At 59.9% G+C, this 11175-nt stretch overlaps 1 protein-coding gene across 1 annotated transcript in view; it reads right to left on the minus strand.

The window, feature by feature from the left end:
• The window catches only part of SLC9A5 (solute carrier family 9, subfamily A (NHE5, cation proton antiporter 5), member 5), an 8916-nt gene extending 1221 nt beyond the window's left edge, over positions 1 to 7695 (minus strand). Inside the window, exons 1-14 of the mRNA XM_010001047.1 lie at positions 7326 to 7695; positions 6573 to 6736; positions 6241 to 6319; positions 5825 to 6002; positions 5477 to 5697; positions 5091 to 5293; positions 4438 to 4527; positions 4281 to 4351; positions 3315 to 3444; positions 3082 to 3170; positions 1843 to 1969; positions 1578 to 1748; positions 634 to 703; positions 313 to 444 (exon numbers count right to left, since the gene is read on the minus strand). Of these exons, the coding sequence (XP_009999349.1) occupies positions 313 to 444; positions 634 to 703; positions 1578 to 1748; positions 1843 to 1969; positions 3082 to 3170; positions 3315 to 3444; positions 4281 to 4351; positions 4438 to 4527; positions 5091 to 5293; positions 5477 to 5697; positions 5825 to 6002; positions 6241 to 6319; positions 6573 to 6736; positions 7326 to 7695 (2095 nt within the window). The remainder of the gene's footprint in view (positions 1 to 312; positions 445 to 633; positions 704 to 1577; positions 1749 to 1842; positions 1970 to 3081; positions 3171 to 3314; positions 3445 to 4280; positions 4352 to 4437; positions 4528 to 5090; positions 5294 to 5476; positions 5698 to 5824; positions 6003 to 6240; positions 6320 to 6572; positions 6737 to 7325) is intronic.
• Between the last annotated feature and the right edge of the window lie 3480 nt (positions 7696 to 11175).

The following is an 11175-nucleotide window of genomic DNA, read 5'->3' on the forward strand; positions in this document are numbered from 1 at the left end:
CCCACCTCCCCAGCCTGTCCAGGTCTCTCTGAATGGCAGCACAGCCTTCTGTGGAGGGCCAGTGAGAGGGATCTTGCCCAGCTCTTGCTTTCCCCCTGGGCCCTGCAGACCTTGCAGATCCAGGCACTGCTGCCTGGCCAGCTGGCCCAGGGGTGCAGCAGCCAGCAGGGAGGCTCTGCTGGGCTTCCAGGGGATTTTCCCACCCCTGCTCTGCTGACCTCAGGTTTGGCCCAGGCCAAGGCAACTTCGCTCCCTGGGTGGAAGAAGAACAAGCTCCCCAAGGGCAGCTGGTGTGGGCACTTTGGTGCCTACCTGGAGCTGTCTTGCCCTGCATGACCTCGTCGGTGGCTCGAGCGACGAACACGATCCCTTCATCATCCTCTCTCTCCGTGTCCGAGCTCTCGCTCTCCTCCTCCTCTGAGCTGACCAACACCAGGACAGGAGCTACAGCCAGATGGAGGCAGTTGGTTGGGAGGATGGGGCCCTCTGTGGGGCAAGGACTGACCCCGTGGAAGGAGGGCTTGGTGCTGGCACAACTGTGGTGCCACCAAGCTGGCAGCAGAGCAGGCTGCTCCATCCCATCCCATCCCACCAGGTCCCCTCAGCAGGTCCTGCAAACCTCACCAGCCTTACCAGCCTCCTGCCAGGGGACATGTCTGTGTGTCTTCCCATTGGGTGTATCACTGCTCAGAGAGGTGTTCTTCTGCAAAGGAAGAGGGACTGGCTGGGACCTGCCCCGTGCAAAGCCCTAACCCCCACCCAGGTGGCCCTGCAAGCCAAGGCAGCCCTGGGGACACAGATTCCCACCCTGGCTAGATGGCAGCCAGCAGGCAGTGCCTCCTAGTCCTTAGGTGTTGCATCTTCATGGCCCTACAGCTGAGCTGCAATGCCTTCAAAAAGCCTCCAAGGGAGAGAAGACACCTAAAGGCCAGTTTAAGCTGCAGTGCCACGTGTCTAAGCCTGGACCTGCACCAAAGTTCAGGCTACTTTGTGCTGGGTGCTCTTGGAAAGCAAATGTGGGGTTTCTCCAGGGCTTGGGACCACGTTCATAGACTGGTTTGGGCTGGAAGGGACCTTAAAGATCATCCAGTCCCACCCCCCTGCATGGGCAGGGACACCTCCCACCAGCCCAGGTTGCTCCAAGCCCCATCCAACCTGCCCTTCAACACTGCCAGGGATGGGGCAGCCACAGCTTCCCTGGGCAACCTGGGCCAGGCTCTCACCACCCTCACACCAAACATTTTCCTCCTCATGTCTCACCTCAATCTCCCTCTTCCAGTTTTAATCCCTTCCCCCTTGTCCTCTCCCTCCCTGCCCCTGTCCCAAGTCCCTCCCCAGCTTTCCTGGAGCCCCTTCAGGCACTGGAAGGTCCTCTAAGGTCTCCCCAGAGAAGCTTTGCCCAGGGAAGAACCATACCATGGCAGTGCTGGTGTGCTGGGGACACATGGACATGTGAGATGAGCTGCTCTCCCCACTGGCCCTGGAGCTGCTGCCACCCTGCAGCACCTTGACCCCCAGAGGACCTCCCTGTCTGCAGCTCAGCGGGGATGGGGAGGGCGGTTGGGGCCCACACTTGCCTTTTTCCTGCCCTTCTCCTTCAGCCTGGCCTTGCTCTTGGAGGAGCACATGTTGTGCTTGGTGGACTTGAAGGTCTCCAGCCTCCTCTTCATGTTCTGCCGGAAGATCTCCTTATCCTGCCGCTCTTGCTTATCTGGAGAGATGAAGTGACGGCTGTAGCTGGCCTTGTACTGGCCGGGGGAGAGGCAGAAGAGACGGAGACGGGTGAGCAGCTGTCCCCAGGGAGCACCCAGCACCCCCCTGCCCACCCGCTGGGGTGCTCACCCGCCGGCGCGGCTTGTAGAGGCTCCCGCGCAGGACGTGGTGCATGGCCGCGTCCTCCTTGTCCCGCCGGCTCCGCACCGTGTCGATCACCTGCAGGTCCAGGCAGGCCCCGCTCCCGCTCTCCCTCCTGTTGTGGGGAGAAGTCACAGAGGGTTGGGAGAAACCTCTGCAGAGCTTCTAGTGAGACTCGTTTCTAGAGAGAGGCGCCGCGGTGAGGTGGGATCGCGGCTCCCGGCAGTGGGAGGAGGGGGCTCGGGGTGAGGGGGGGTCAGAGGAGCACAGGGTGGTCAGGGTTGGGAGGGACCACTGGAGATCATCCAGTGCAACCTCCCTGCTAGGCTGAATTAGTCTGCTTAGGCTTCCTACCTCTTCTTGGAGTAACAGGCACCACAGGTATTTGCTCATCTTGAGCATTTTCTGCTGTTTGAAGACTAGAAGTCTCAGATGTGTCTTTTGTACGCCTGGTACTTCTCCTAGGAGACTGTGCAAACAGAACTGGTTTGTCTTTCTTCAGTAGTTGCTCCTCATCTGCCAATGGAATACTTAGATTTCTACTCAGTTGTCCCCTTGTGCGTGTTCTAGGAGTGACAACACGCTCTACTTGATATCTACTGGTTTCATCTTCCACTTCTTCTGGCACAGTTGTTAAGGGAGTTCTTGCCTTCTGGAATCTAGTTACTTTTTTACCTATGGTTTCATGAATAGACTGTTCTACGACTTCAGATGTAAATTCTTTACTTCTTGTGTCTTTGATTACATCCAGTAAGTTCTCAGCAATAGCTACCTTAATGGGTTCAGGCACATACGGGAGTGACTCTGCAATATTTTGAGATTCCTGATCACTAGTTACAGTGCACACTGAATTTGTAACATGTTCTTGGTTTTCTGTATTTCCAAAGTTGTTCAGAGGCTTTTCCTCTGTTGTTGTGCCAGCCAGTTTAGAAGCATCTACTGCTGTAGAGTCTTCCATCTCCGCTTCACCTTCTTCTCCTTCCAAGACTAGAGTAAAATTAGGCTGCTGTGACATCCCATTGCCTGGTCCCTGAGCTGCAGGTTCATTGCCACCTTGCTGATGGATGGACACCAGGCCATGCTCCACTTGCTTTACAAACTACAGCAGCTCAAACTGATGGAGATGCTGGGCTCCTGCACCCTGGCACAACCCCCCCGTGGGGAAGGGTCTGGCTGCAGGGGCCCAGCAGGGACTGCCCAGGGCTCTGCAGAGGTGCTGGTACTCACAGGAGGTTTGTGACCGACGACTCGGACACGGAGGTGCGGCTGGGCATGGAGGGCAGGGCCAGCTTGGCAGCCGAGAGCACGTGGCCACCCTGGGAGGTGGGAGGGCAAAGCTGGCACTGGGGGTCCCCACTGCCCTGCCAGAGGGGACACAGCATGGCCACGCACGGGGCCAGCTGGCTCCTGCCAGGCCATCCCACCTCCCCATCCCCACCACCTGCCCGCTCGTCCCCCACCTGGTCAGCAAAGCTGATGGCATCACGGATGTTCAGCTTGTAGTAGACATCCCAGATCTCATCCCGCAGCCTGTAGGCAGATTTCCTCATCAGGAGCTGGCTCAGGTACTTCTTGTCAAACTGCTCCCACCTGCCAGCAGGTGAAGACATGGGTGGTTGAGCTCCCACGGGGGGAAGCACAGCCAGGGAACCCTGCCCGTGTGAGGCTGAGTGGGCAAAGCATGGCTAGAGTGGGCTGGGCACTTGGGCACTGGCACAGGCTGACCAGGGAGGTGGTGGAGTCACCATCCCTGGAGGCAGCCAAAAAACCATGCAGACTTCAGGGCATGCTCTTGTGGGCATGGTGGGTTTTTCCAGGTTGGTGGTTGGACTCGGTGACCTTAGAGGTCTTTTCCAACCATGAGGATTCTGTGGTTCTGTGACCTGTGCCCTGGGAGGGCAGGAGGGGACAGGACAGGCTGATCCTTCCTGCCCAAGGGGAAGCTGGAGACCAGCAGGTCTGCAGGAGGGATGGGAGTGGGAGCAGGAGCAGCCCTGCTGGAGCATTTCCCCTCCAGGAAACAGGCTTGTCCCATCCCTTTCCTGCCACCACCCTGCAGATAAACACTGCCTGGGCTTCCACAGGGCTGTGCCCAGCACAGCTCCACGGGGAGGCACAGGGACATTGCTGCCACCATGGCCACCCCACAGGCACCAGCAGCTCCCTCCTGGGGAAGCAACGCCAGGTCCTGCAGCATCTCCAGCTGCACCTGCCCAATCACTCTGGGGTGCTTCTGGGAGCTTGTCTGCTGCTGAAGAGCAGATGGACAGTTCCCTTCCAGATGAACAGACATCCAGCCTGCCTGGTACTGCCACCCTGCCTTCAGCAGGGGTGTCCTCCAGTGGGGACCCTGCCATGTCCCCAGGGCTGCCCTGCAACCCCCACCCAGCTGGTGGCCAGCAGAGGATCCTGGCTAAGACACTCACTTGTCCCGCCAGTAATGGTAGCCATGGTGCCCCACGATGTCCTCCACTGCTGCCAGGATGTGGTCAAAGGCCTGGAGTGAGGAGAAGAGTGGTGGTGAGGGGGTGGGTGCCCCGGGGGGTGCTGAGGCCACATGTGGCTCCAGCCCCCAGCACCTACGTGCTCATGGAGCTCCTCGTTCAGCGTGGGCTTGTGGTGGTCGCTGCGCTTCACCTTCAGCCAGGTCACCAGGGGTTTGATGGTCAGGCCCTGGAATGGCAGGAGGAGGCAGGGGAAAGACTGGGAGGGTGAGAGGGTGCATGGCTGGGGCACGGGAGCAGAAGCAGAAAGAAGTGACCAGGGGCAGCAGCTGTGTCGGCCAAACGTGTCCCTCCCAACCCAATCCTTGCACCCAGGACCTGGGTGATGGTCCCGTGTCTCAGCAGGCAGTGACCACTCTGTACCCCACACCCCCCCTGACCCCAGGCTGGTGTCCATCTGCTGTGGCACCCCTTCCTGGGGAGCAGGAACTCCAGAGCCATGGGCCATCAGCAGCTTGTAAGGGAAATGGCCTGGCCAGGTACACTTGGAGACAAGTCTCCAAGACACTCTCTTGGAGACAGTTCCAGAACAAGAGGGAAACAACATGGGCCATGGCCCTGCCACCATGACAGCCACCACAGAGGTCCTGCACGCCAGCCTGGGCATGGATGGAGTGCCAGAAGGCATCCAAGGTGACTTGAAAAGAGGTACTTGCCCCAAGCACGTGTCCTGACCAGCCAGGTGAGCTCTGGGCAAGAGGGCAGCACTGGAGGAGGGCACGGTGTCCTCACCTGCACGATGACGGTGAAGAACACCACCACGATGGTTGTTGCCACAAAGTAGTCCTTGGCTTTCACCTTCGCCCTGTCCAGCAGGATGACCAGGGCGAAGGCCACAGCTCCACGGAGGCCACCATAGGACATGACCACCTGGTCGATCCTGTCCAGGGGGATGAGGCGGAAGCGGTTGAGCACGTAGGTCTGGAGGACAACACCTAGGGAAGGAGGAGGAGAGCCTGGGATGCTGGCAGAGCCTGGCCTGCTCCTGGAGATGGGGCAAAGCCCAGCCCAGCAGCTGTGGCTGCTCCTGTGTCCCAGCTTTTCTCAGGGAATGCCACTTTTTTGGCAGGAAAAGGGTTGGGTGCTCCCAGCCCAGAAGCCCAGTGGGGCAGACTGACCCACAGCTCTGAAGAGCAGGATGAAGACGAGGGTGCCCAGCACCAGGGCTGTGTCCCACGCCCACTTGGAGGTGTCCACGGCCGAGATGCCCAGAAACATGAAGATGATGGTCTCCGAGCTGCTGGCCAGTGTCTTCATGGTGTACTTGACCGTGGTGCGGGACTTCTGGGAGATGTTGGCTTCCACGTACTTCTTGCAGCAGATCCCACAGAAGGTGACACTGGGGAGGGGCAGAAGGAGCCAGCGTGACCCTACGGTAGGACGAGGAGCAGGTCTGCTCACCACCACTTGCTGCTCAGCACGATTTCCTGGACCTTCCCCCCCCCAGGAGACACCCTGGTACTCACGCCAGGATGGAGGAGAGCGAGACCATCTCAGCAGCCAGGTAGGCCACGTAGGCCAGGAGGAAGACGAAGAGGGGCTCGATGATGCGCACGCGCTTGGTGAACCTCGTGGTCAGGGCCAGGAGGAAGGCAAAGAGCAGCCCCACGGCCGTGCCCCCCAGGCTCACCAGGAAGAAGGAGGCTGGTGGGGTGGGGAGAAGACCCGTTGGCAGCGCCCCGCAGGTGAGCCCAGCTCCTGTGCCCCACCTTCCCGGCAGGGCATCCAGTGGTGACAGCCAGTGTGTGACCACTGGGAGGGAGGTGACAGAGCTGTGGTGCTCAGTGATGCTCAGGTCCACCCCATGGAACAGCAGCACCCGTGCTTGCCCCGGTGCAGTCCCACCCTGGAGGGGTGGAGGGTCTGGTGGGCACGTACTCACCTACCCCCTTCAAGTAGTCCGTGGCGTGGACGTGTGCTGGGCCCAGCTCCACAAAGGAGTTGAAGACCTTGTAGAGCACCTGCAGGCAAGGCAAATCCCTTGGGGAGGGGCAGCACCCACGGGCAGGATGGACCCCACAGAAGAGGGTCCAACTCTGCCAGGTGACACAGCTCATCTCAGCAAAGTCCCCCCAGGGCCGAGGAGAGAGGAGCCATGGTGTGGGTCTGCTGCTGGCTTAGGGATGTCACCTGCACCTTCTGCCCACCCTGGGGGATTCCAGTGCCCTGGCCCACGTTGGGCTCTGCTTTTGTGTCCCCCAAGCTCCGACTCACCACGGTGACTGCATCATTCAGGAGGGACTCGCCAAACACGATGATGAAGAGGGTCTCATTCACGTGGACCTCTTCGAAGACGGCCAGCACTGCCACGGGGTCCACAGCTGAGATGAGGCTGCCGAAGAGCAGGAAATCCATCAGCCCAGCTTCAACGCCTGGATCTGCTGGGACAGAAGGAACCAAGCTCAGGCAGATCATCTGCCCCACAGCCCCTCTCACCAGGCTGAGACACCCGATGGCCGCAGCATCTCAACTTGGGGTGCAGTGGGCTTAGCCTGGGAGTGTTCTCAGACCTCCTGGAGCCCCCCAGGAGAAGCAGGGCTCCCTGCAGCATGAGGGGAGCAGGGTTTGGATGTCCTCCTGGGCACCCAGGTGCATCACTGCTCCTCAGGCAGGTATGGAGGCTCAGCAGCCCCACCTGAGGTCCAGGCATCAAGCCCAGGGGCTCCAGCCGAGGAGAGGGAACCTGGCAGCGAGGAGAGGGAACCTGGCAGTGAGGACAGGAAGCCAGCAGCACTAGCCAAGGTCGGTGACAAAAATAGCAGAGACATGAGTCAGCCCAGTGCTGAGCAGGGTTTGTCCTGCACGCTTGACAGTCCTGCTGGAGCACCATCCCCAGGACACCAGGACTTCTCCTTCCTAGGAATCCACGGCGGGGCTGGGCAGCGGGATATGAATTTGGGGGGGGTTGCTTTGCACCCTCCAACCCATCTTTTGGGCTGCCCGAGCTTGGCAGCCCTGTGCACCCACCCATGAGCCCGGCCCGGTGCAGCCCCCAGAGCGCAGTGCCGGTGGTGAAGGAGTTCCAGAGCGTGCCCACCACGGCGTAGGTGAGGATGGCGCCGATGTTGTCGAAGAACAACCTGCTGGGCATGAAGTAGCCCGAGTCCAGGACGATGGGGGGCAGGAGGAAGAGGAAGAACATGTTGGGCTCCAGTTGGTACTCAGCTTTCTTGGCCACGGCCAACACGATGCCCCCCAGGCCCAGCCCCAGCAGGATGAGGAGGCAGCTCTCCGGGACGATGGACGTCACCTTCCTCGACAGGTGGAAAACTAGGAGGAAAGGAAGGATGGGAACATCGGGCAGGTGGACAGAGCATTGCAGATCCACACGCCCCATGGGAGGGCTGGATGATGCATGACAGACCCCAGGGTTGACAAGGGGGCACCTAAGGTTGCTTCGTGGCTATGTGTGCAGAGAAGACTTTCCAGCTAGCTCCCAGGTCAGGCTTTCAGGTCCCCAAACTCTTTGGCATCTCCTTCCCCTCCCCAGCCACTGCCCAATGCACCAGGCAGCTGCTGGTTTCCTTTTCTGGGCTCTGGCAAAAGCAGCCAGTGAGCACGTTCATGGTGTCACCAGCAACACCACTGCTGTTGGAGCAAAGATGTCACCACGACATGCTACCCGACTAGATATGAGGATGCTCAGCCCTGGTGAGAGGGTGACCTTGTTTGCAGCCATCTGAGTGAGCAGATGGAGCAGGACACAAACCACTGCAGCACAACCCTCCACAGAGCCCACTGACCCACCCGTGTGCAAACACCAGGACAGCAGGAGCTGCAGCTCTAGGGATACTTTGAATAATCAAGTTATTCCACCTGAGGTTTGGACCACATTTCAACTGCTGTGGAACAGGATGGGCTTTTTAAAGCATGGCCTGGTGTCCATCCATCAGCAAGGGGGCAATGAGCCTGCAGCTCGGGCACCAGGCACTGGGATGTCACAGCAGCCAGCACAGGGGACTCACTCCTCCAGGCAGCCTTGTCCACAGGGTGTTTGTCCCCTCATCGTTCTGCCATCACTTGTGACATCCGGCCCAGCTCTGGAGCACGACTTGGCCATCAGATGGAGAAACCTTCTCCTGGGGAGCAGGTCCCTCCAGGCACTTCCAGAGCCACCTCTGTCCTTGGGCACCCAGCAGGTACAAGGGACACCAGAGCAGCCTCTGAGCTGTCACTTGGCTGCAAACCCAGTCCTGCTGCCAACCCAACACCTGGCCCCTGAAGCCCTTGAGCTGGACTAAAGGTGTCCATTGCATGTGGCAAGTCATCCCAGCAGATGCAGGTGCCCAGCATCTCCATCCCCATCAGCTGAAGTCCTGGAGAGAGTCCAGCCCAGGGCACTGAGATGCTGGGGGAACTGGAGCATCTGCCTGTGAGGAAAGGCTGGGAGAGCTGGGGCTGCTCAGCTGGAGAGGAGGAGCCTGAGGGGGGATCTGATCAGTGCTGGTCAATATCTGCAGGGGGTGTCAGGAGGATGGGCCAGACTCTTCTCAGGGGTGTCCAGTGACAGGACAAGGGGCAATGGGCACAAACTGGAGCACAGGAGGGACAAGTTAAACATCAGGAGAAACTTCTTTTCCCAGAGCCCTGGGACAGTTTGCCCAGGGAGGTGGTGGAGTCTCCACCCCTGGAGACATCCCAGCCCCCCCGGACGTGTTCCTGTGGGATGTGCTGTAGGTGGTCCTGCCCTAGCAGGGAGGTTGCACTAGATGATCTCCAGTGGTCCCTCCCAACCCTGACCACCCTGTGCTCCTCTGACCCCCCCTCACCCCCAGCCCCCTCCTCCCACTGCCGGGAGCCGCGATCCAACGCGGGGAGAAACCAGCGACACACACACGGAGCCTGCAGCCCCCTGAGCAAATCCACAGCCCTGGGAAGGGTTGGCCGAGCTCCAGCCCTGCCAAATTCCTGCCCAATTCCTCCCAAACCCCCGCAGCAGCCTCGGCAGAGCCCTGCTCACCCCCTGCCAGCCCCACGGAGGCAGCTCCGGTGGGCGACGGGCGCTCGAAGCCGCTTCCCCGCCCACGGGAACTGAGCTCTGAAGTTTTCAAGAAGGGAACGAGGCGTCCAGCCCCTTTTCTGCATGCTCGGGAGCATTGCCAAGATCCCTGTTCCAGCAACCCATCTGCACTCCCCGTGCTGTGGAGATAGATAGGCCCTGGCTGGCTCGAGACACCCAGGAGAGCCCGCAGAGATGCTACGGGGACGTGGATCCTGGATGTCACCCACCCTTCCTTCCCCTGAGCCAAAAACCTTGGGGAAAAAAAAAAAAAAGGGAGCAGCATTGATGGGAAAGACCCTGGGTTTCCAAAAATGCCCTGGCTGAGATGGGGGTTTTGCCACCCTCCTCATCCAATGACCACCCAGCAGCTCCTCTGCACCACGGGGAGCAGCCAGCAGGGACAGGGGGGAAGGAGCTGCCATTTCACACGTGCTGGAGTCAAGAATTTCAGCATTAAAGGTTCCCACAGCAACGGTAACTTAGCCACATGTGAATTAACTTCAGAACCATAATCCACACTCAGGCATCCATAAAAGGGGATTTGCCATGGGAAGAACTCGGGGCCCAACCTGCTCCACTCCTCCAGTGCTCAGGAAACACCAAAACCAAGGCACGAGCACCTAAAGACAGAGGTGACAGTGCAAGGAGAGAAGGTTGTGCCCCATGGGGATGCTGCTGGGTATAAAAACATCCACCTGCTGGGAAACCCCTGCCCGTGGGACAACCCTGGGTAAGAAGCAGGTTTGGGGCAATGCTCCTGCTGGTCCTTCATCTCTCTTCTCCCATCCAAGCAGATCTGTGCTCTGGCCAAGCACAGAAAAGGCAGCAGAGCCCAGATGATGCCTGGCTGTGCAGGAAGGCAACACCCAGGCCAGTTCTTCCCCACCCCGGGTGTTTATTGGCTCGAGGCATCGTGACAGCCTGGGAGAACAGAGCCCACAGTGTCACTTCCCTGTCACCCGGGCGTGGGGCCACTTCCTCCCCTGCAGTCACAGGGCTGTGAGCTGGCAGCCCCACAGCTGCTGCTCTGCAGCCCCCGCTGCTCCCAGGCATCCTCCAGCCCCACCTCCAGCTCCTCTGTGGGCTCCTGGGTGCCCTGGGGACCACAGGCATGGGGGTTGTGCCTCCCAGATGGAGAGAGGGACAGTGGCCATCAGGTTGCCTCAGGCCTGGAAGAGTGTGGTGGGGCTGTGGGGCTGGGACAATCCCAGTTCAGACCCCCATGGCACCCACCAGCTGCACTGGGACAGAGGGGAATGCACCAAGGGAAACCCACGGAGGGAAGATGCTTGAGAGAAGACAGTGAGAGCCAGGGAAAGGAATCATCTCTCTTGATCTTCTGCAGGGAGGAGGGACATGCTTGGCAGCTGGAGGTGGCACCGCTGCAGGGAGCAGGTTCTACTTTTAAGCTTATGCTGCTCATTAATTCACTCCTCGCGATGCTTTAGGGCTCCCTGGTGAGCAGGCCCAGGGAGGAGAGGAACGTCAGGTCCACGGCAGTGGGGTGGAGGACACTTGGGACCAGCAGAGGCCAGCTGGTGGCCACAGCTGTAGCTGTCCCCCTGGGCACTGGGAGCTGGTCCCCAGCTGCTTGGAGACTCCCAGATTCCCCTGCCTAACCCTGACCCCATGTTTCCTGACCTGGCTCCAAACTAAGAGGGTGTCTGTACCCACCCCCCTAAGAGGGCTGTGCCCCCAGCCAGGCCCCCCAGGAGGTAAAAACCAGCCTCAAGGTCATGGTCTCATCTCCAGCACAGCAGGCAGAGACACAGCAGGGGACCAGCCCCTGGGGACCCTGCTCAGCAGAGGTGCAGG

This window comes from Chaetura pelagica, unplaced genomic scaffold (assembly GCF_000747805.2).
Source record: "Chaetura pelagica isolate M959 unplaced genomic scaffold, ChaPel_1.0 scaffold856, whole genome shotgun sequence".
Classification (NCBI taxonomy): Eukaryota; Metazoa; Chordata; class Aves; order Apodiformes; family Apodidae; genus Chaetura; species Chaetura pelagica.